Genomic DNA, 21,281 nt, shown 5'->3' on the forward strand with positions numbered 1-21,281 from the left:
AAAGCTGGACAGAAACACCCTGGCTGCTGAGTAAGCCCACAGTGATGGCTAAAGTGAACTCATTTTTTCCTCTAGAATAAAAAAAAAATTGAGGGAAAGAGTCCATCATAACTTCGGGAGCAGACCGAAGCCCAGGAGGGCTCAGCGAGCTGAGGGAAGGGCTCGGCTTTCTGGGAGTCAAGTATTTTTACTGCCCCATAAAAGATGGGTGTGCCAGAGGATGCCTGTGCAAAAGATATCCTCGGTTGGTCTGTAAGACGATGCGGGAGCTCTGAGATTCCAAGGATGCTTCACCCCACGACTGAATCAGGCCAGCTTCGCCACACTTGCCCCGCCCCAACATGTCGACAGAAAGCAAGATGGCCACGTTACCCCAAGTGCGCGCGGCCGCCACAGTGTTTTATTGAGCACTCTCATAATGCAAGTGTACATCAACTGTTCCACAGTCAAAAGTGGCAGGTCCCTAAGAAATTTACAAGCACTTTAAGTAAATCAAAATACATATTATTTTGTTCAACCCAATAGCCTTTTGTGTGGGAGACAGAAGGCTAGTGATAAACAGAGTCTCAGTAATGCACAGTGATTCTTGAATTTAAGCCTTTATACAAAACTTGTTCCCAGTAGCATGCACCCGCCATTAAAGACTTCAGTACAAAAAAATTAACCCTAAACACTACGTTGAAGTAGAAACGAGATATAATTCTGAATTTGTTTTGTTTTCCCAAAGACCACATAAAAGGAAAAAAAAAACCCACACATGAATACAAAGCTTTGTGACAAAGCTCTATACTATTACCGATCCAACATTCTTTGCACTGAAATAAAACAAACGAAAAAAACAAACCAAAACCAAAAAAATTCCCGTCTACTTGGAAGGGAAACATCTTTCAAGTTAATAGAACTGAAAAAAAAGGGATGGGGGAGAATAAAATAAAAATAATAAAAAGAAAGAAAGGACAACATATTGTCACAAAATGGTTCAAAATGTCATAAAAATAAGACCACAAAGGAGGGAAGGGCTATTGATGCACTTGGTGAATGTGCTTGCGGAGAGGTCCGTCCAGAAGCCGCGGCGGGAGGTTCCTATGTCGCGTATCTCTTGGTCCACTGCCTGGCCATTCTGTCGTGTTCTGCTCTGTTGGTCATGTACTGAGTGGCGATGCTTCCCACCAGGGGGTCAGCTGGAAGGAAAACAGAGTCATGAAGTCGTTACGGGCACATTCTCCTTCCTATTACACTGAAGCAAGGTGGCAGGAAATGAGGCGCAATTGAAGGAGAGATGGGACCAGGACAGCTGGGGTCGGGTTTGCCAGAAGAAAAGTAGTTTTGCACGGGCTCGTTGAGGTGGAAATGACAAATGAAACGAAAGGAGGCCTGTTCTTTGGCAATCAAGGACTACCTAGACTCACAAGGTCAAATTCCCTCCTTTTCAGCAGATATTTTAATGAAGAAATTGGGGGGAGGGGGAAGGAGAGAGTTGGGCAGATCAGTGGTTCAGGGTTAGCCTTTTAGGGCTGAAAAAAAATCACAGATGGAGGGAATCTGGGAATTAGGCCTGGAAAAGCTAAGTCAGCAGAGTTATGTTTAAGTTATGTTTATTTTGGGGGGCGTTGTAAACACTTCTTCCACTGTTCCGATAATGTCCTTAGGGCAGCTTCTTCTTATAACCCAAACAGCCAGGGGGATCAGATTAGAATATCATGTTGAGAACGCTGGAAAGAACCTCAGGAATTCTCTCCTTCTACCCCCTCATTTCCAAGATAAGGAAATTGAGACCCGGAGGTGGGTGTTGTGACTTGCCCAGGGTCACTCAGCAAGTGGCAGAGCTGACATTTGAACTCAGGACCTCTGACTTCCAAAGCCAACCCTCTCCAATGGTCCTGCCATAGAGTAATTACACACTGCTGTACTCAGGGCATGAAATTAATTCTGCCTTAAAATGTAGTTTGCCAGGGGCGTTATTACTGAAATTTGACAGCTGCAAGGAGATGAGCGCCAGCGGGTAGGTAAGGTAACCCTCTGTACTGATGCCATTATAACCCCCAAAGTACGTCTCACATATTTGATGTAAATTCTTTTTGTTTTTGTCTTTATATTCTTGGTGCATAGAGAAGGGACACCGTAGGTGTTCACGATCCTTTTTGGGGAGGCAATCAGGGTTAAATGACTCGCCCAGGGTCACACAGCTAGTTAATTGCCTGAGGCTGGATCTGAGCTCAGGTCCTCCTGACTCCAGGGCCAGAGCTCTCTTCACTGCACCACCTAGCTGCCCCTTCAAGACACTATTAGTGACGGCTAGTATTTATAGAGCATTTTTGGTTTGCAAAATGCTTTGAACAGATTTTCTTCTCATTTGATCCTCATAACAACCCTGTGAGGTTGGTGCTATCGGTATTTTACAGATGAGGAAACAGTCTGTGAGAAAATAATAACTTGCCTGGAGTCACACAACTAGTAAATGTCACACTTGAACTCAGGGCCTCTTGACTCTAGCACTAGCACTGAACCTAGCACTCTATCTACTATTACATTTAGTTACTTCAAGAAATAAGAGGAGTTACGTGGTCTGCCCAGTCACAGAACCAGTGAGTGCCTGACAAAGGCTGGAAAGATTTTAAGTCAGACATTTTCATCTTCAGAGGTGTGTGATGCCCACACACACTGAGCCGGTCTGCAGAGGCCCGCTGTCTCCTGTGAAGACCTAACCTGGTCCTTGTCTAGGCAGAAAAGACTTAGGGAGGTTCTGGACGAGAGATGAGCCCTGCTTTGCTTGTGCACCAGAGGCTGAACCAGGAGTGCAGAGAGGCAGATGTTGGGGAAAATCCACTTCCTACCATTTCGAGCTGTCCCAGTGTGGAAGAGACTCTCTGGAGGCAGTGGGCTGCCACCCGCTGGGGGGTCTCTTAAGCAAGGGCTGGATAAGCACTCAATGGGTATATTGTCAAGGGATTCTTGCCCAAGTAGGGGTGGGACTAACGAGAGGCCCTTCAGCTCTGAGACTTGGTAAGTCTTCAGACTGCCTTCCAACTTAGGATTCCTAATGGACTTCCTGAAGGCAAAGGGCATCTTAGATGTCTGTGGGTTCTAACTACCCAACAGTGTACCCCTCCATAAGGTGGTTGGTTGCTTTTCTTCATTGCCCAGTCTCTCTGGGTGACCCTTCCCTCTTGCCCCAGATGCCCTCCCTCCTCTCCTTCCCCTTTGCCACTACTCAGGAGAAGCCAGGAACACCTAGTGCTGACATACAATACCTGGGACGTGGCCTGGGCCCACTAGAATACACCCTTTCAATTTGGACTTAGTCCCTAGGATGACTTCACCAAGTCTGAAAAGCCTCCACACCCTCCGTACACAGCTCCTCCGGGCCGTGGCAGCAGGCCACACGAGACACACCCTCTCCATCGCCTCCTAGTCCAGGATCCCACTGGAACTGATCAGACAAGTCATGGAAAGACCTGAATCAGGCGCCTCCACCCAGAGGAAACCATGTGTTTTAACTCCTGGCCATCACAGGGATATAGTCCTGAGCAGGGAGGGGCCTCAGGGACCATCGTTTCCAGGTCCCTCATGGTAGAGATTGCATAGTGTAGCTTCCAAAGCCTGGCATCACAGCTGAGTGCCTCCCATAAATGGTCAGCAAATGCTAAGACAACCAGAACAATAGTTTGGATTACAAATGATCCCTAAGAACAAACACATTAAAAATCTACCTTCACTCTAAATTTGTTGTTTCAGAATCATAGAATTTTAGAGTTGGAAAGGACTTCAGAGGCTAGCTGGTCTAATCCATACCCCAGAGAATCCCTCCACAGATCCACAAGCATCACCCAGACTTTGCTCAAAGACCTCCAAGGAAGGGGTGGATCCATCACCCTGAGAGGGTCATGAAGGATGTCCATTCCACTGCCAGGTACTCTAGTTCTCAGCAAGATTTTTTTATATCACTCCCCACTGTGTGTGCATATGTAGAGGTATGTATGGTGGAAAAGGAATATATACATCATGTATCTACATAAGTGAACATAAATTATATATATATATATATATGTGTGTGTATGTATGTCTATATATATATATGAAGGAACACATAGAATTTACATAGACAAATGTATATAATGTATGAGCATATGTACACATGTATACACACAGCTCCTCACTTCTGAGCATTCATACAAGTGGTCCCCCATGTCTGGGATACATTCTCTGCCCTCCTCCCCCTCCACGTCCCCCTCCATTCCATAGGTAATAGCTAGCTTCCATCCAAGCACCTCTTGGTTGCCCTCTCCTACAAAACACGGGCCCTGATTCTCCTCGGTATGAGCACTCTCTGCTCTTGCAATGACTTAGACCAGCTCTAAATCTCTGATCCTATGACTCTTGTACTTGTGGTTCCTTCCCAAATGTAAGCAAGCTCCATGACAGCAGGGAATACCTCATGTTCATCCCTGCATCCGTAGACCCTAACAGGGTGCCTGGCACATACAAGATGTTTCTTTGCTTGTTGAACTCAACTGAATTATTAAGGATACATGTCTGGAAAAGGAGGCAGCTAGTCGGATAGTGAGACTGACAACAGATGGAGAAGTCCGGTGGCATGTTGGAACCCCACCCACCCCACCCCAAGAACCGGATTCCCTCCAGAGTGCTCAGCTGCCTCCCTAGGGTATATATTAGGAAACACAGGCAAGAGCCTTACAGGATGAGAAACGCTGAAGGATGGCAGTGATAGGTGGGGAGTCACGCCGGTGAGATCACAGGTCTATCAAGAAGCCAAAGTGAGTAATGAAATATCTATGTTCACTAGACCTCAATTGCTGTTCCATTCAGAAACTTCACAGCAAACAGAATCTGACAGCTGAGATGCTCTCTGTATAAAATAATCCTCATCAAAAAAAAATCAACAAAGCAAACCCATGGTACAAAATCATGCGATGACCCAGTCTGAAAAGACGTTTGACTAAATCAGTCCGAGGCTCGGTGCTCATTTTATATTCTTGGTGAATATTCTTCTATCTGCCCAAGAAGAAATCTCACTAGGATCTCAGTCAGTCCGTGGTCTTTCCTGAAGTCTTGGACCTGCATGCGAGGCCCAGCGTCAGGCACCAAACCAAACGGGAAACAGCTTCTGTTTTTGAGGAGCTAACGTTCTACTGGGGGAAACAACGTATACAGCGCACTTACTGGGAAATACTTTACAAGCGCATAACCAGTGATTTTATATAAAAATGGTTTTTAGTTCCTATATCTAGCAAAGTGCCTTGCTTATAATATTTACTAATAAAACATTTGATTTTTCCATCTGCGATACAAAACTCAAAACAATGTTTAAGTCTTGCTAGCAGGAGGAACTCAAAACTCAAAAAAAAAATATCAAGCGGGAAACAGCAGTTACCAGGCTTTGAATCCCCAAACCAGCATTTTCCAAGTTCTTGGCAAGTTTTGTGACAAGATTTAATTTTAGATTGATTTTTCTTCAGAGTAACTGAAAAACAACTATCCACAAATCTTTTGTGGTCTTGGCAGTGATACGGGTAGACATTGATAAACTGTTTATATGCCTCTGAAGGTAAGGGAGGATGGAAATCTCCTGGGGAAAGGTGGACAAACAGCAAGCACTAAAGAAAAGCCAAGAAGGATGTGAGTGGAAGAAAGGCCATGGGATTCCGTAGCTAGGAGGTGACTGGTGATATCTGGGAGGGGAATTTGAATGGACTGGTGTGTGGCGGAAGCCACATTACAAAGGATGAAGGGAGAGTGTATGTTGTGAGCAATGGAAGGAAGACATGGAGGGGTTACTGGATGGCGCAGAAGGGCCAAAGGGAGGACTGGTATTTCAGGACTGGGGAGCCTCAATCCTGTTTGCAGGCCCATCTGAAGACATTGCTGGTGAGGAAGAGACTGAAGATTTACATGTCAGTGAGTTAGAGAAAGAGAGAGGGAGGAAAATGGAAGAGATGGAAAGAGGGAGATAAGAAGAGAGGAAGAAGGGGACAGAGGGAGAGATACTACCTCTAGTGAGGAGCAGGGATATCTTTCGTGAGGTCAGAGGGAAGAAGCAGAAAGGAAGACGCTGTGAGAAATGTGGGAGGAGAGGCAGTATTGGGGGAGCTAAGGGAAGGTGGCAGAAGAGCCAGGGAAGGGGAAGCTTTTAGGAGGAGAACCAGGAGAATGTGCTGCCTCTGAAGCCACGAGCTCACAATAGCCCTGGGAGGTAGGTGCTATTATCACCACCAGGTCACAGATATGAAAATTAGGGCTGAGGTGCAGGATTTGAACTCTGGTCTTGCTGACTATAAGCCCACGCCTCTAGATCCAATACAAAATCAATTTCCCCCAGAAAGAGGGCAGAGGATGAAGTCGTAAAGAAGACTTGTGGGCCTCGCATTGAAGTCACTGAGGCTGGAAGACAGAACCTAGAATGGGGAGAGGGTGGTTTCAATCACTACTTAAAAGAAGTTGTTGTTAAGGGGTGGTGGTAGTGGAACGGCCCCAAAGTGGGAGTCAGGAGCCAGGAGGACGTACACTCCTCCTGGACCTGTGAGTTGGTGAGGGCATCCAGAGGAGAGGTTTGGAAGGGCTGTTTTCTTTAGGGAAGAGCCAAGTTTCATCAAAAGCAAAGTTGTTGAAGGAATGGTGGTTGAAATGGTGGAGGATGTACAAGGGTCTGTTGAGAAACGGGCCCAGAAGAATGGGCTAGATCAATCAATCAACATTTATTAAGCACCTACTATGTGTCAGGCATTGTGGTAAGCGCTAGATTCACTGCAGATGGGATGAAAAACATCTCCACCTTCACTAACCTGTAACTGAAATGTAGCATCTCCTTTAATTATGAACGCAGGCAACAAACCGTTATTTTAAGGAGTGGTCCATCGGCTTCCCCAGATGACCAAAGCGGCATATGACAAGGGGGAATAATTTTCTTTTCAAAGTGGCAAATTTTAGGGAAAGAGAACAAACAAGTAAATCCACTCAGTTCAGAAAAGGCCCAAAAGAACAGTGCTGGTCAGTGTGTAGGTGATGGGCCCAGCTGCCCACACCAGCCTTCTAAGGGGCTTCCATTGTTTTCACCTTGTCCACTATCCACCTGGCAGGGAGGGAGAAGGAAGAGCAGTGGAATCCTAGACCTAGAGTTGGAAGGGGCCTAGAGGCCATCTGCTCCTGTCCCGTCATTATCCAGATGAGAATCTAGGAAGGGCGCTATGTTGCTTTAGCTTTCCCTGAACAGTTTTCTTATTTCTAATGTGAATCCCTTTACTTGCTTTTTACCCAGTTGCTTCTAATCCTTGGTTTGCTCTTCCTTCTTCTCTTTTATACCCTCCGAGGATAGGGACAGCTGTATCACAATCCCGAGATTGCTTTTTTTTTTTAATATTGAATCTCCAGATCTCGCCCAGTGTGGAAACACAGAGGCCACTCCCAGGCTTGCATGATCAGCTCAGGAGCTTGGCCTGGCTGTTTCCAACCAGGGCTGGTTTGCTCCTTGTCAGGTAGTTTCATGGGCCCCTACTCCTAGGGGTTCACCATATTGGTGTGGGACTTTGTGAGGACAACCAATGGACTTTAGCTCAACTATAGCTCAGAACACCTGAGCTCAAGCAAACCACCAATCTCAGCCTCCCAGGCTGCAGGGCTGCACCACCGTGCCTAGCCCCAGATTTCTTCAGATCAGTGTTGTTTGGTCCCTTATGTCAAAGATGGAAATTCAGAGCCTAGATTAGAAGGTGAGTGGGAGTCAGTTTACACAGGGTGTCATCACCCATTAGCACATATGGAGCCTCACCTAGAGTCGGGGCTTAGGCTATGTTTGCTGAATTCAACTCAATGACACGGATCCCAATGTGATAATGACATCCACACCTTACTGTTCAAGCCACCCTGGTCCATCCAGGGGTTTGTCCTTGCAATGGTGAGGGGCTGCCTGACCCTAAGAGGGGATAGGGGTCTCACACCAGGACATCTCAGAAAATACCTCTGAAGCTTGTGATAAAATGTGGATCCTTCTAGAGTGCTCAGAATGAAAATCAGGTTTATTAGGGCCAGAAACTCAGGGTTTCTGTATCTGTATAGGACCTGAGGGACAGGAGACTTCTGATTAATTTTTTTTTCCTAGATCTGTGATTTCATCATTGAGGAATTCCCTTCAGGAAAACACCTTCTTGGCAATTTTATAGACTTTGAGAATTGTTTGGAACACTTGGTTAGGTGACTTGGGGAAAGTCAGGTAGCCATTTTGTGTCAGAGACAGGGTCTGAACCCGGATCACCTTCGCTTTGAGGCCAGGCTTTTATTCCCTACATCACACGGACTCTCGTGTGATTTCTAATCATACGACCGATAATACGTAAAGATCATGGCAGAGCAACCACAAAGCCACGTAACGTAGTATGTCCATTGGGAAGGTATACCGAGATTCAAGGCCGAAGCACAACTTAGAAGGCAAATGAGATATTTCACAAAGTTCTAAAACAAAGGTCAGACTAAGAGTAACTAAACTCATTTGTGGGAATGCTAATTAATAACACAGTAAAGGGCCTTTTAACACCATCCCTCGAGCCTGCACAGAAATGCTGAACACACAGAATCCTAATCAATGAGAATTCTGAGATACAAAGCATTCCATTAGAACAGATTTCTCTGAAGAACGTGCCTAGATGGTGCAGTCCTGCTCAGAAGATGCTGCTGGATTGTAATCCCAGACTTTGCTAAGCAACAATCCTAGATGAACTGCCAAAAATCTCCCCCGTGATCAGTAAAACTTCTAAATCCCGTAGGCTGTAGAAATGAATTACCTTCTCCAGATCGCCTGACCTGGAGATTTTAAATCCAGGCCTTGGGAGAGAGACACCTGTAGCCAGCAGCCCCCCAGTGGCCAGTGCTCAGTATTAAGGAGTCTTCACCTCATGCCCCAGGGCCCTGTGTTCATCAGTGCCCCGGTCTCCGCCAGGAAGATAATCTTTACAGCAAATTCTGGGCTTGCCAACCGAGGAAAATAAATTCTCTACAACGGATGTTTTTTCTTCTAGCTCTTCAGCTCTTAGAAAGGGAACAGCGTCCAAACTCCTTGGAGCTAAGATTTGCTTCTTAAGAAATAGTAGTGATCACTCACATTTCTTAGAGGCTTAGTCAGGAAACAAGCATTTAGCACTTTATGTTTGCAAAGCACTTTGTGTATGTCGCTCCATTCGACTGTCACAATAAGCCTGGGGAGGTAGGGGCTATTAAGTATTCAGATTTTACAGATGAGGAAATGGAGGGAAACAAGAGGAAAATGATTTGCCCAGAGTCACACGCCTAGTGTCTGAGACAAGATCTGAACTCGGGTCTCCTGACTACAAGTCCAACACTCTGTCCACGCTTGACCTAATAGGGAACCACTAGAATTTATTAAATAGGGAGATGTCATGGATCTAGTAATAGGGAAAGGAGAGCGGAGGGGAAGGGAGAGAGGCTGGAGAAAGTGAGAGAGAGATGGGGGAGGGGAGAGAGGGAAAGGGAAAAAGAGAAGGGGAGATAGGGAGAGTGAGTGAGAGAGAGAGAGAAAGAGAGAGAGAGGGGAAGAGAGAGAAGGGACAAGGGGAGAGGGAGGGGGAGAGAGGGGGGGAGGGAGAGAGAGAGAGAGAATGAGTTGGGAATTTTATGGTTGGCAAAGTTATTTATATACAATTTCTGATTGCTGTGAAAGAAAATTAACTTCAAATAGACTTCTGAACTCTTAAATTCTGTCTTTCCCATCATTGTCTAAATAACTTTGGATCTCACATGCATTTATTAGTGTCTTTTTTTCCTGTTCTACCAGACTTTCTCTCTACGTACCTCTTGGCAGCTTTTGCCAGAAAAAGCACCAATTCCTAGTTTTGTTCACTATTCTCTTATATGCATAAGGATGGAAGGAGGGAGTGAGAGGGCTGGAGTGTGTGCCAACAGTAATGCCCCGTCTTTGCCTTGCTGTTTGAATACATCTGTGATGCCTATTTGGGAATTTGGGCCCGGGCCCAGGCCTAGAGTCAGGGCCGGGAAATGGTCCTCCTCAGTTCACTGAATCTCTTTCTTTACCCTTAATAGAAATGTTGGGGTTGGGACAGCCTGGTGACCTAGGTGTGGTCCATGCAGATACTGGGTGTTACCTCTCGTATGTTTTGGTTCTGTCTCAGGGTTTGGCCTGTCCCCTTGTTCCTTCCCCTAGTTAGCTGGTTGGTTCCAGTAAGTAGGACTGAATGTTTGAGTCAAAGCCAATGTCAGCTATGGTCTGAACTGTCCACGAGACATCTGGGCATGATTTTATATGCCGTGAGTGGCTCACTGACTCATGTTTTCTACTTCTCCTAAGGTGAGGATGAAGAGGAGGGCAGCGATGACAACGGTAACAAAAGCCAACATTTATACTGCGCCATAAGGGTTACAAAGCACTTCACCATATCTGAGTCTCGTAACAAGCCTGTGAAGTAGATGACAATATTATTCTCATTTTATAAATGAGGAAACTGAGTCTGGGAGGGGTTGTATCATGCCCAAAGGCACACAGCTAGTGTCTGGAACTCAGATCTACTTGTTTTTTCCACTGCTCTATCTATGTAGCTAACTCCAAAATTCCACAGGATCCTAGACCTAGAAGGTGGGAGGGGCCTTTGAGGTAACTTAGCTCAACCCCTTATTCAAACTTTAGCCTGGAGAAATTGAGAGAGCAGAGTCAAAATTTGAATTCAGGCATTGACTCCAAGATCAGCACATCAAATCTGAAGCGGGCCATGTATGGCTGCAGGGATCCATGGATCTCTTTCTACACCTCTGGGTCTAAGGACATCAGATCTAGGTCATCCATTCACTCTGGCTTAAGGTTAGAATTTTATGGTGGATGTGGAAATTTGGGGATGAGAGGTAAAGTCCCTGTGCCGTCCTTTGATCTAGGGCAAGGTACCTACTGATGCCTCCAAAGAGACCGGGCACCCAAGGCACAAGGCAAGTAAATCAAGTGGACATAAAGCCTCCTCCCTAAGTCCAAACTTGTTAAATGCTTCAGGGAGTGTCTTGGGTTTTCTTCTTCAAATTCATTTTCACTATTCTCCAGTACTTACTCATTTATGTCTGAATGTTAATGATGCTGTAAGGACACGGGAGTGATTCCAATGGCCTGACAGAGGAGCATTCACTGTGTCTTTCTTGGTTTCTGGTCGCCCACATGTCCATGCCATGCTATGCAACATGTTCCCCCTTCTCCCTCCCTCTCCTTCCAACTCTAGATCATCGAAGAGCAACTGAACTGATGCCACCATTTCTGGAAATGACATGCCAGTCATTTGCCCTATGGCCCCAATAGCTACGCCCCCAACTTCCCAGTCCAAAATATTCCTCCCTGACTACCTGTAAGCGTTGTCTTCTTCTTCAGGGACCATCTTGCTGGCTGGTATTTGTTTCTCTAGCACTTAACACAGTGCTAAGTGCTTAGGAAAATAATAAAGGTGGTTTTATTTATTTATTCATCCTTTATCATTTAAACTTTTCAAGCTTTCCTAGCTGCATGACACCATGATCGCTAAGTAATTTTTTGAACCAATGCACATGTACACATGTGGAGGAGTTACCCATCATCAGAGCTTTTTAAGCAGGGGTGCCCATTTGTTGGGTATGTTGTATGGGAGAACCTTTTACAGGTATGAGTAAGAACACTGGGGTCCTTAACCTGAGCTCTAAAAACTGGTTTAAGTATTTTGATAAACTATATTTCAACAAATTTGATTTCCTTTGTAATCTTATGGTTTTTTTCTTCTTTAAAAACATGATTTTGAGAAGGGGCCCACAGACTTCAGCAGACCTGCCAAGGGGGTCTAAGACATAAAGTTATGAAGAATCAGACAACAGAAAAACAACCCCACAACGACACAAAGTTGTTATTTGACACCCCTGCTCTGTTTGGTCAGTGCCCTTCCTACAATGTGCAATTCCAAAGTGATCAGGAGAGGCCTGGCCAGGGCAGAAGACAATCTGGATGGTCATCACTCATTCCCCTAGCTCCAAACATTGTCTTTCCTAGTGCAGCCTAGAATTGTATGAGCTCTCTTAGTCACCATATCCTACTATCAACTAGGTTTGAGCTTGTAGTCCACTAAGCTCCTCAGATCTTTTCTAGAGGAGCCGCTGTTTAGTCCTTAGAAAAATCCATTAGGATATGGGTTATAAGAAGCAGTCAGCAAATGAGTCCTGACAAACACCATGTGTCATTTCATCTGGATCCAGTCATTGTGGTAGTTACTATGATTTAAAAGAAAGGCCCATGGTGAGAGGAGGACCAGATAAAATACGCTGGGAGCAGTTGCAGGGCCCAATGACAGTGTGCTGACACAGCAGTAATGAGGCCATTAAAAGACAAAGGAAAGTTGGTATCAGGTGCTGGTGGACCATCAGGCTTGCTGCCATGGTGGTGGTTCTTCATCACCATCACCATCACCATCCATCACCATCACCATCGTCACTACCATTTACAAAGGACTTTAAGGCTGGCAAAGTGTGCTACAAATGTTATCTTGCTTGGTCCTCACAAACGGCCCTGGGAGGCAGGGAGGCGCTATCGTTATTCCAGTTTCACAGGTGAGGAAGCTGAAGGAGACAGTGTTTAAGTGACTTCTCTAGGGCCACACAGCCAGTAAATGTTTGAACTCTAGGTTGTTGTTGTTTGTCCTTTGTTCTCGAAAAGGATCATGACATCAGGGAGGTGATGCATGCCATGTGAATGGATTGGATTTAAGTGAGGCAGGGCTGTACCAGATTGCCTCACTTCTTCCTTTGGATCCATCTGGGTCTCCAGGCCTGATACAGATCAGAAAGCTCTGGGTTCTTTGTAATCAGAGGATGAAAGCAGGTGAGCCTGGGGGGATCTCCACTGCCTGGGTGGTGTGGCAACCTGCCTTGAGGTAGGGGTGTCTTTGAGTCTCTCGCTGTCCAGTCACTGACTGGCAAAGAGGCCGAGCTTTTTAAGACTAAAAATAATCTACTGATCTATCAATCAAACACATTTATTAAGCTCCTACTCTCTATGACTATAAATCAAAGGGAAGGTGCCAACCTGCAGTGGGAGAAGGAATTTCCCTCATCTGGGAGTGCCTCTGTCCCCCATCCTTATTCCTATGTTAAGTTCTAGGGAAACAAAGTAAAGGGTGAAAACAGTCCCTCTGTGGGAGCTTATGTGCTCATGGGGAAATCATGGGAAACACAGGTATTGGCATGCTATGTACAACACAAATTCAAGGTAGCCTTGATTAGGAGTGTACGGGTTAGAAGGGGGCACAGGAGCAAATAGGACATTCTGGTGATGATCTTAGGCTTAAAAAACCAACAACTTTATCTCCTCACTAGCTTGAGGATTCTTTTAGAACTTTTTGCAGATGATATGATGATTTATCTAGAGAATCCTAGAGAATCAAGTAAAAAACTACTTGAAATAATAAACAACTTTAGCAAAGTTACAGGATATAAAATAAACCCACATAAATCCTCAGCATTCGTATACATTACTGACAAAGCCCAACAGCAAAAGATAGAAAGAGAAATTCCATTCAAAGTTACTGTAGACACTATAAAATATTTGGGAGTCTATTTGCCAAGACAAACCCAGGGCCTATATGAACATAACTATGACACACTTTTCACGTGAATAAAGGCAGATCTAAATAAATGGAAAAATATCAGTTGCTCATGGTTAGGCCGAGCTAATATAATAAAAATGACAATTTTACCTAAATTAATCTATCTATTCAGTGCCATACCAATCGAACTACCAAAAAATTATTTTACTGAGCTGGACAAAATAATAACAAAATTCATCTGGAAAAACAAGAGGTCTAGAATATCTAGGGTATTAATGAAAAGAAATGCTAGAGAAGGTGGCCTAGTCATACCAGATATTAAACTGTACTACAGAGCAGCAGTCATCAAAACTACCTGGTACTGGCTAAGAAACAGGGGTGTGGATCAGTGGAATAGGATAGGTACACAAGATGGAGAAGTCAACAATTATAGCAATCTACTCTTTGATAAACCCAAAAAGGCCAGCTTCTGGGCTAAGAATTCACTATTTCACAAAAAATGCTGGGAAAATCGGAAAATGGTAGGGCAGAAACTGGGCATAGACCAACATCTTACACCATATACCAGAATAAAGTCAAAATGGGTTCATGATCTAGGAGTAAAAGCTGATACTATAAGTAATTTGGGGGAGCAAGGAATAGTTTACTTATCAGATTTATGGAAAAGAAAAGAATTCATGACACAACAAGAGATAGAGAGCATTACAAAATGCAAAATGGATATTTTGATTATGTTAAATTGAAATGTTTTTGTACAAAAAAAGCCAATGCAACAAAAATTAGGAGGGAAGCAGAAAATTGGGAGAAAATCTTTGCAACTAGTATCTCTGATAAAGGCCTCATTTCTAAAATATACAGGGAACTGAGCCAAATATATAGGAATACAAGCCATTCCCCAATTGAGAAATGGTCAAAGGATATGAACAGGCAGTTTTCAGAGGAAGAAATTAAAGCTATCTATAGGCATATGAAAAAATGCTCTGGATCACTACTGATTAGAGAAATGCAAATCAAAATAACTCTTAGATACCACATCTCTCCTGTAAGATTGGCTAAAATAACAAAGCAGGAGGATAATAAATGCTGGAGAGGATGTGGGAAAATTGGAACATTGTTACATTGCTGGTGGAGTTGTGAGATGATCCAGCCATTTTGGAGAGTAATTTGGAACTATGCCCAAAGAGCCATAGGAATGTTCATATCCTTTGACCCAGCAATACCACTTCTAGGGTTGTATCCCAAAGAAACCACACAAGAGGGAAAGGGACCCATATGTACAAAGATATTTATAGCGTCTCTCTTTGTGGTAGCCAAGAATTGGAAATCAAAGGGATGCCCATCAATTGGGGAATGGCTGAACAAGCTGTGGTATAGGAAGGTAATGGAATACTATTGTGCCATAAGAAATGGGGATGATACGGACTTTGTAACAACCTGGAAAAACCTACACGACATAATGCTGAGTGAGCGGAGCAGAGCCAGGAGAACATTGTACACAACCACAGATATATGGATTCCGTGAAGTCCAAACCTGACAGACTTCGCTTTTCTCAGCAACGCAAGGTGCAAGGACAACTCCAGCGGACTCACGATGGAGAATGCTATCTTCATCCACAGAAAGAACTGTGAAGTTTGAATGCAGATTGAGGCACACTACATGCTCGTCTTTTTTCTTCTCTTTTGTTTTTGGGTTTTTTTTTTTGGTTTTGTCTCTTCTTTCTCATGATTCATTCCATTGGTCATAATTCTTCTCCACAACTTGACTAGTGTATAAATTAATTCAATGTGAAGTTATACATGGTAGTTATATGAGATTCCATGCTGTCTTGGGGAGGGAGGGGAGAAAATCTGGAACTCAAAATTATATAGAACCATGTGTGGTAAACTAAAAATAAAAAAAAATTAAAAAAAAAGAAAAGGCAAAGGAGCATCATGTATGTGGGCCAGCAGGTCATGGAAGATAACATTGAGGTGTTACTTTCATTGAGTTGTTCCTTTTTTTGTCTCTTTTTGGTTTCCCCAGCTGCTGGTGCCACATCAGTGACCCGAGTGGTTAGGGATAGTCAGGTTCAGTCCTATTCAAGGCCTGCCAGTCCCTTGCTTGTTTTCTAAGGGGACTCAACTACATTCTCCAACAGCGCCTATGCCTGCTGCCTCTTTTGTTTTGACCCTTCTTGTAGGAGAGGCCTTATTATGAAGAACTTTAAAAAAGAAAACTTCTTAAGATGGAAAAGCAATACAGCATGGGATAAAGCCAGATTATATTTCAAAAGAGGATCATATGAACTGTTACCCTCACACCTAAAAATGTTAAAAAAAAATCTTTCCACAACTCTTAAATATTATATTTTACTTTATAAAGACTTTTCTGGGACTATCAGAAGATTCTCTCTTTTTGGTAGTAAATACATGGTTTTCTTTTTAAAAGTGTAAATTGGTTTAGTTCTTTCTCCCTCTTTTTTTTGTATTAACATATTGAAAATGTACTTACATATAAACAATGCTGGGTCATCTACAATACTTTATTTAACTTCTATAAACACCCATGAGGGCCTATTATAAGGCAAGTGGGCAAACATTCATTGATCACCTATGGTGCTAAGCACCATGTTAGCACCAGGGATACAAAGAAAGGCAAGAGCATGTTTCCTGCTCTGCAGGTGTTCACAGTCCAGCGAGGGAGACAACAAGCAAACAACTGTATACAAACAAGCTGTACACGGGATACACTGGAATTCTCTTTTGGACATGTCCAGGATACCCAGTCTGAGGTGTCTCATAGGCAGTTATGGATGGAAGGCCAGAAAGGGTAGGGCTGGATAAACAGATGTGAGAAACAACTCTACTGAGATGATAATTGAACCTATGGGTACTGATGATATTGTCAACTGAAACAGAGAAGAGAGGAGGGAATCAGGGGCCACCCAGGGCAAGTGGGCATGACCTAGAAGAAGGACCAGCAAAGGAGACACTGAGAAGGAAGGCCACGGAGAAGGACAAAGGGAGAGCCATGACATGGAAGCCCGGAGGGGAGACAGCATCAAGGAGAAGATGGTGATGGACGATGTCAGAGGCTACAGAGAGGTCAAGAAGAATGAGGATTGAGTGATTTGATTTGGCTTTTAAGAGATTGGTGGCAACTCTGGAGAGAGCAGTTTGAGTGGAATGATGAGATCAGAAGCCAGGCTACAGAGAAGGGAGGGAAGAAGAAAGGGAGAGAAGAGAAAGCAGGAGGCATCCAGGGGCAGGGAAGGCTTTCTCAAGGAGTTTTGCCAGAAGAGGAGGAAAGACTGAGGGTGTTAGCTAGTGGGGCCAAACAGATCAAGGGAAGGTTTTTTTTAAGGATGGGGAAGACTTGAATGTTTTGGAGGCAGCAGGAAAAAGCTGGTAGACAGGGAGAGAATGAAGACTGGGGAAAGTGAGGATGGGAACGATCTGTTGGGAAAGGATCAAGGACACATTTGGAGAGATGACCTTTGTAAGGAGAAAGGCTCCCTCTTCATGTGAGACAAGGGTGAAGGAGGAGGGAGTGGGGGAGACATCTGAGTGATGTGAGATGAGTAAGAGAGAGGAAGAGGGAACTGAACAAATGACCTCAAGTTTTTCTAGTCAAGTATGAGGTTAGGTTTTAATCTAAGAGGGCAGGATATTATACAAAGATGAACGAATAAATATTATGCTATTTTCAAATGTATAAACACATTGGCAGGAAATTTCTTGGAAATAACCTGACCACCTTGTACTTCCTTAGTTCAGTTCTTCTTACAGTCAGTTGTTGCTGGGGATGAGGAAAATTAAACTTACATGGTGAGAGCTTTATAAGCACAGAAAAAAAAAAGGTGAGGTTAGGTTGGGAGGGGAGGAAGGTAGAACAGAAAGGTTCCCCCAGAAGCAGTTCCCCAAATAATCTGTGTGTGTGAACTTCTTCAGAATAATGCTGATGCACAACAAAAAACAATGCACCCTGAATAAAAAGGAAAGAAACAGATTGAGGGAAACAGTTACAAAGACATCCACACAAATTTCTAAGAGTAAGATCCATTCTCCAGGAGAAATGTCTTTAAAGGATATGAAGAGCACTTCTCTAAAGAGAAAGAGAAATGAACAAGCAAAAAATGAATAACAATTGCTTGAAAAACTGTTTGAACTCTTCAATCAGAAAAATGCAAATTAAAGCAACTCTTAGATCACACTTTATGCTCAAGAAATTGACAGTATTAAAAAAACAACAGAATTCAGTGTTGGTAGAGCTGTTGATAAATCAGTACATACCAAATCTTATGCAGCTTTAAGCTATCAAAGCTTAATTATAGATATTGGACCTATACTTTAAGGATACTATTGAAAGGGAAAAGGGTGCTATATGTACAAAAATTTTCATAGCAGCATTTATTCATAATAGGGAAGGCAGAAATGAAAAAAAAGGAAGGGAAAAAAGGAAAGAAAACAATAAAAAAGAAAGGAAGACAGAGAAAGAGGGAAAGAAAGAAGAAACAAATAAACAAGAAGCAGGAGGGAGGGAAGGAGGGAGAAAGGGAACAGTGTATATGTTTAATGACCAGGGAATGGCTGAAGAAATTATCGTATATGTATGAAATGACATATTATGATACTTAAAAAATGAGAAATATGAAAAAAAATGGGGAGGCTGATCTAAAGTGGTAAAAAGTAAAAAGAAAAATGAATCTGTGCTGAGCCTGGAGTCAGGAGGATCTGAGTTCAAATCTGACTTCAGATACTCATGACTGTGTGACTCAGGTCAAATCACTTAACCTCTGCCTCAGTTTCCTCATTTGTAAAAGGAGAATAATGACAGCACCTGCCTCCTAGGGTTGTCTGAGGATCAAGTGATATGATGAGTGTACAGTACAGAGCACAATGCCAGCACACAGTAAGCACGACGTAAATGTTACCTGGTATTATTGTTAATAACTGACGTTGATAAAGGATTTGCCCAAGTATTTAACGCATAGATCATCTCACTTGAACCTCATGACAATCCTGGGAAGGGCAGCAGTCCATGTAATGCTAACCCCACTTTACAGACAAGACGTTAAATCTCAGAAAAATGTAGTGACTCGCCAGGTCTTGCCTAGAGAGCCCAGCCTGGTCTTCCTGACTCCAAGGGCTCTGTGCACAATGACCTACTCTCCTCCTTAGACAGTCTACGACCATGTATGCAACGTGCCACTGAAGACAAAACAATTTAGACGGAGAAACAAAACCCAAGAGGCTATTTTGGTGAGGATATTGTTAAAATATACGTAAGCATTCTGAAAAAACTGTGAATAATGGAAGTTTATGGGTTTTATACAGGATCTTTCTATAGTTTTGTGTATATGAAGGTTTCTGTTGGTGGATACTCAGTTTACAATACAAACATAAAAGACTGTATTGGCAAAAACCCAACAAAACAAAACCCCATCTTGCCCCCAGTGTGAACAAGTATAGTGTTTAAATCATAAGAGAGGCTGGTGGAGAGCAGGGGAGCAGAAACCACACATGCTAGGAATTTTCTCGTCAGGAGTTCTTTTAAATAAAGTCAAACTCCATTTTTTTCAGGTCTAAGCCAGCTTTTCCCTCTCCAGATGGCCCCTGTAGCCTGGCCAGGAAAGCAATGCCAGCCCAAGGCTTCCTGCAGAGTCCGGATCCCAAAGAGGCCTTTGATTACTGCTAACAAGGCCCGGCCCATCGCCCCCCTTCCCACCACCTTAGCTCTGGACTCTTTTCTTTTCTCACCTGACCACCTTGCAGAACAATTTCACATCTAAGGAAGGATCAAGGCTGGAGGCCTCTTTGGGCACAAGGGCCGTATCCAAACTCTGGACCCGTTGCACTGTTCAGGGACTGGAGTCCCCCATGAGGATACCACCTGTGACTGACTTAGGGGCTGGCCCTAATGGACTGTGTGCAGCAGCAGGGAAAGTCTGTCCCTCAGTCCTATCCTTCCTGTACCTTTCCCCCCACCTGTGGACTTGCTCCACTAGTCCCGTTGTTCCTTGCACACTGGTACTCTCAAATAGTCCTCAGTCGAGAAGGACAACTTCTGGTAATTAGGTTTATTCTAAGGTGTTAATGACAGCACATTCCACCTTCCAGGGGTATTTATATTTTTAAAAGTAGTTCCAAGAGAGAAGACAATTCTGAAAACACAGGAATGACTCCACAGGCCAGTGGGAGTGGTTCTCTTTCTTTCTGGGGGTGGGGATTCCAGGCCCATGAAACCATAGGATGGAAAGCAGACTGGGCTAAGGCTTTGTAGGTCACCACCAATTACATCCATGTGGAACCTCACTTGTTCCCTCACTGCAAAGCTGTGCCCGATCAGGCCTTGGGGGAGCATGTCCTGACGAGTGTGTCCCCCCGCTCCCTACCCCCATACCCCAACTGTCCCAGACAATGGCTTTAAAAGTGGAAGAGACCTAAGGGACCACTTAGTCCATCCCTCTGGGAACTGACTTTTGGGGGTGGGGGGGTTTGAACTCACTGACTCTAGTGAAGAAAATCTCCCCAGCTCCAATCTGGTAGCAGTAACTGCCTCCTGTGGCATGGAGACTGAGTCATTCTTGGGGGCCACACAGCTTGTGTGTGTCAGGGGCAGGCCTGGGGCTCAGGCCTTCCTGACTCCAAGGCTGGACCTCTGTCCATGACCCAATGCTGTGTGTCAGAGTGACTTATAGACGCAGAGATCTGGATGTCAGGCAATCATAGATTGATTGATAGAGAGGACCCCAGAGGGCATCTTAGTCCAACCCTCTCATTTCACAGGGGAGGAGACAGAGGAACAGGGACTTGCCCAAGGTCACACAGGCAGTACTTGTCAGGGGTAGGATTTGAACTCAGGTCCTCAGGCCCCAGAGCCAGTGCTCTTTCCATTGAACCACAGTGTCTCCAGATGGAAGGGTCCTCAATTCTACAGACAGAAACTGAGGCCCAGTGAGAGGCAGTGACTTGTCAAAGATGGTCTAAGAGGTAAGTGGTAGAGTCTGGACACAAGCTGTCACACAGGAGACCCTTGACTCAAGCCCAACACACTTTGCACTTAGCCATGCACTTTTAAAATTGCACCACAAATCCTCAATGAGCAACCTCAGTCTCTCTAAATTAGGTTTTAAAACACACAAAAACCTACTGCAGAAATGCTGTTTCTTGGGCATAGCCCTGGCACAGTGTCTCAGAGGGACCTGTGATGCTCTTACCCTGGGAACACTCAAAAGAGGTTTTTCAGTGTGATGTTGATGACCTCTCTCCTGGAGAAGCTTTCAACTCACCGCTTTATGTGTTCAAGAGAGGCTGATTTAAAGGCTCCCGCTAAACCTGCATGAAAGGGAACCTGCTGAGGCATTTACTTTTAAAATGCCCATGTGGCTGGCAGAGGTACAGGTCCCCCAACACAATGCCCTCTTTGGATCCTTCTCTGATGTCTGCATCTCAGGGTTAAAATTGGGCCTGGTCAAAAGCACTCAATTAGCCACATCTGATCCCTGAAATAATTAAGAGCAGCCCAGAAAGCCTGTTCCACCTTTGCCTCAAGAGACCTGGAGAAATACCGAGAAGAGCTCCATCTGTTTGTTTGTAAATGACCACGCTTATTTTCTGTATAAAGACGCTGAATAGATTGGCATGCTGATCACATATGGAGGAATGCATCTTTAAAAAAACTGAGCACTGGCAACCTTATTGGCCTCAAATAAAAACGTG

General features: G+C 44.2%; 1 protein-coding gene across 1 annotated transcript in view; it reads right to left on the reverse strand.

Moving 5' to 3' along the window:
* Positions 1-368: 368 nt before the first annotated feature.
* Positions 369-21,281, reverse strand: part of LOC118851517 (ubiquitin-conjugating enzyme E2 E2) — a 402,390-nt gene continuing 381,477 nt past the window's right edge. The window contains exon 6 of the mRNA XM_036760993.1: positions 369-1,181. Within this exon, the coding sequence (XP_036616888.1) occupies positions 1,084-1,181 (98 nt within the window). The 3' untranslated portion in view covers positions 369-1,083. The remainder of the gene's footprint in view (positions 1,182-21,281) is intronic.

Source organism: Trichosurus vulpecula, chromosome 5, assembly GCF_011100635.1.
Source record: "Trichosurus vulpecula isolate mTriVul1 chromosome 5, mTriVul1.pri, whole genome shotgun sequence".
Lineage (NCBI taxonomy): Eukaryota > Metazoa > Chordata > Mammalia > Diprotodontia > Phalangeridae > Trichosurus > Trichosurus vulpecula.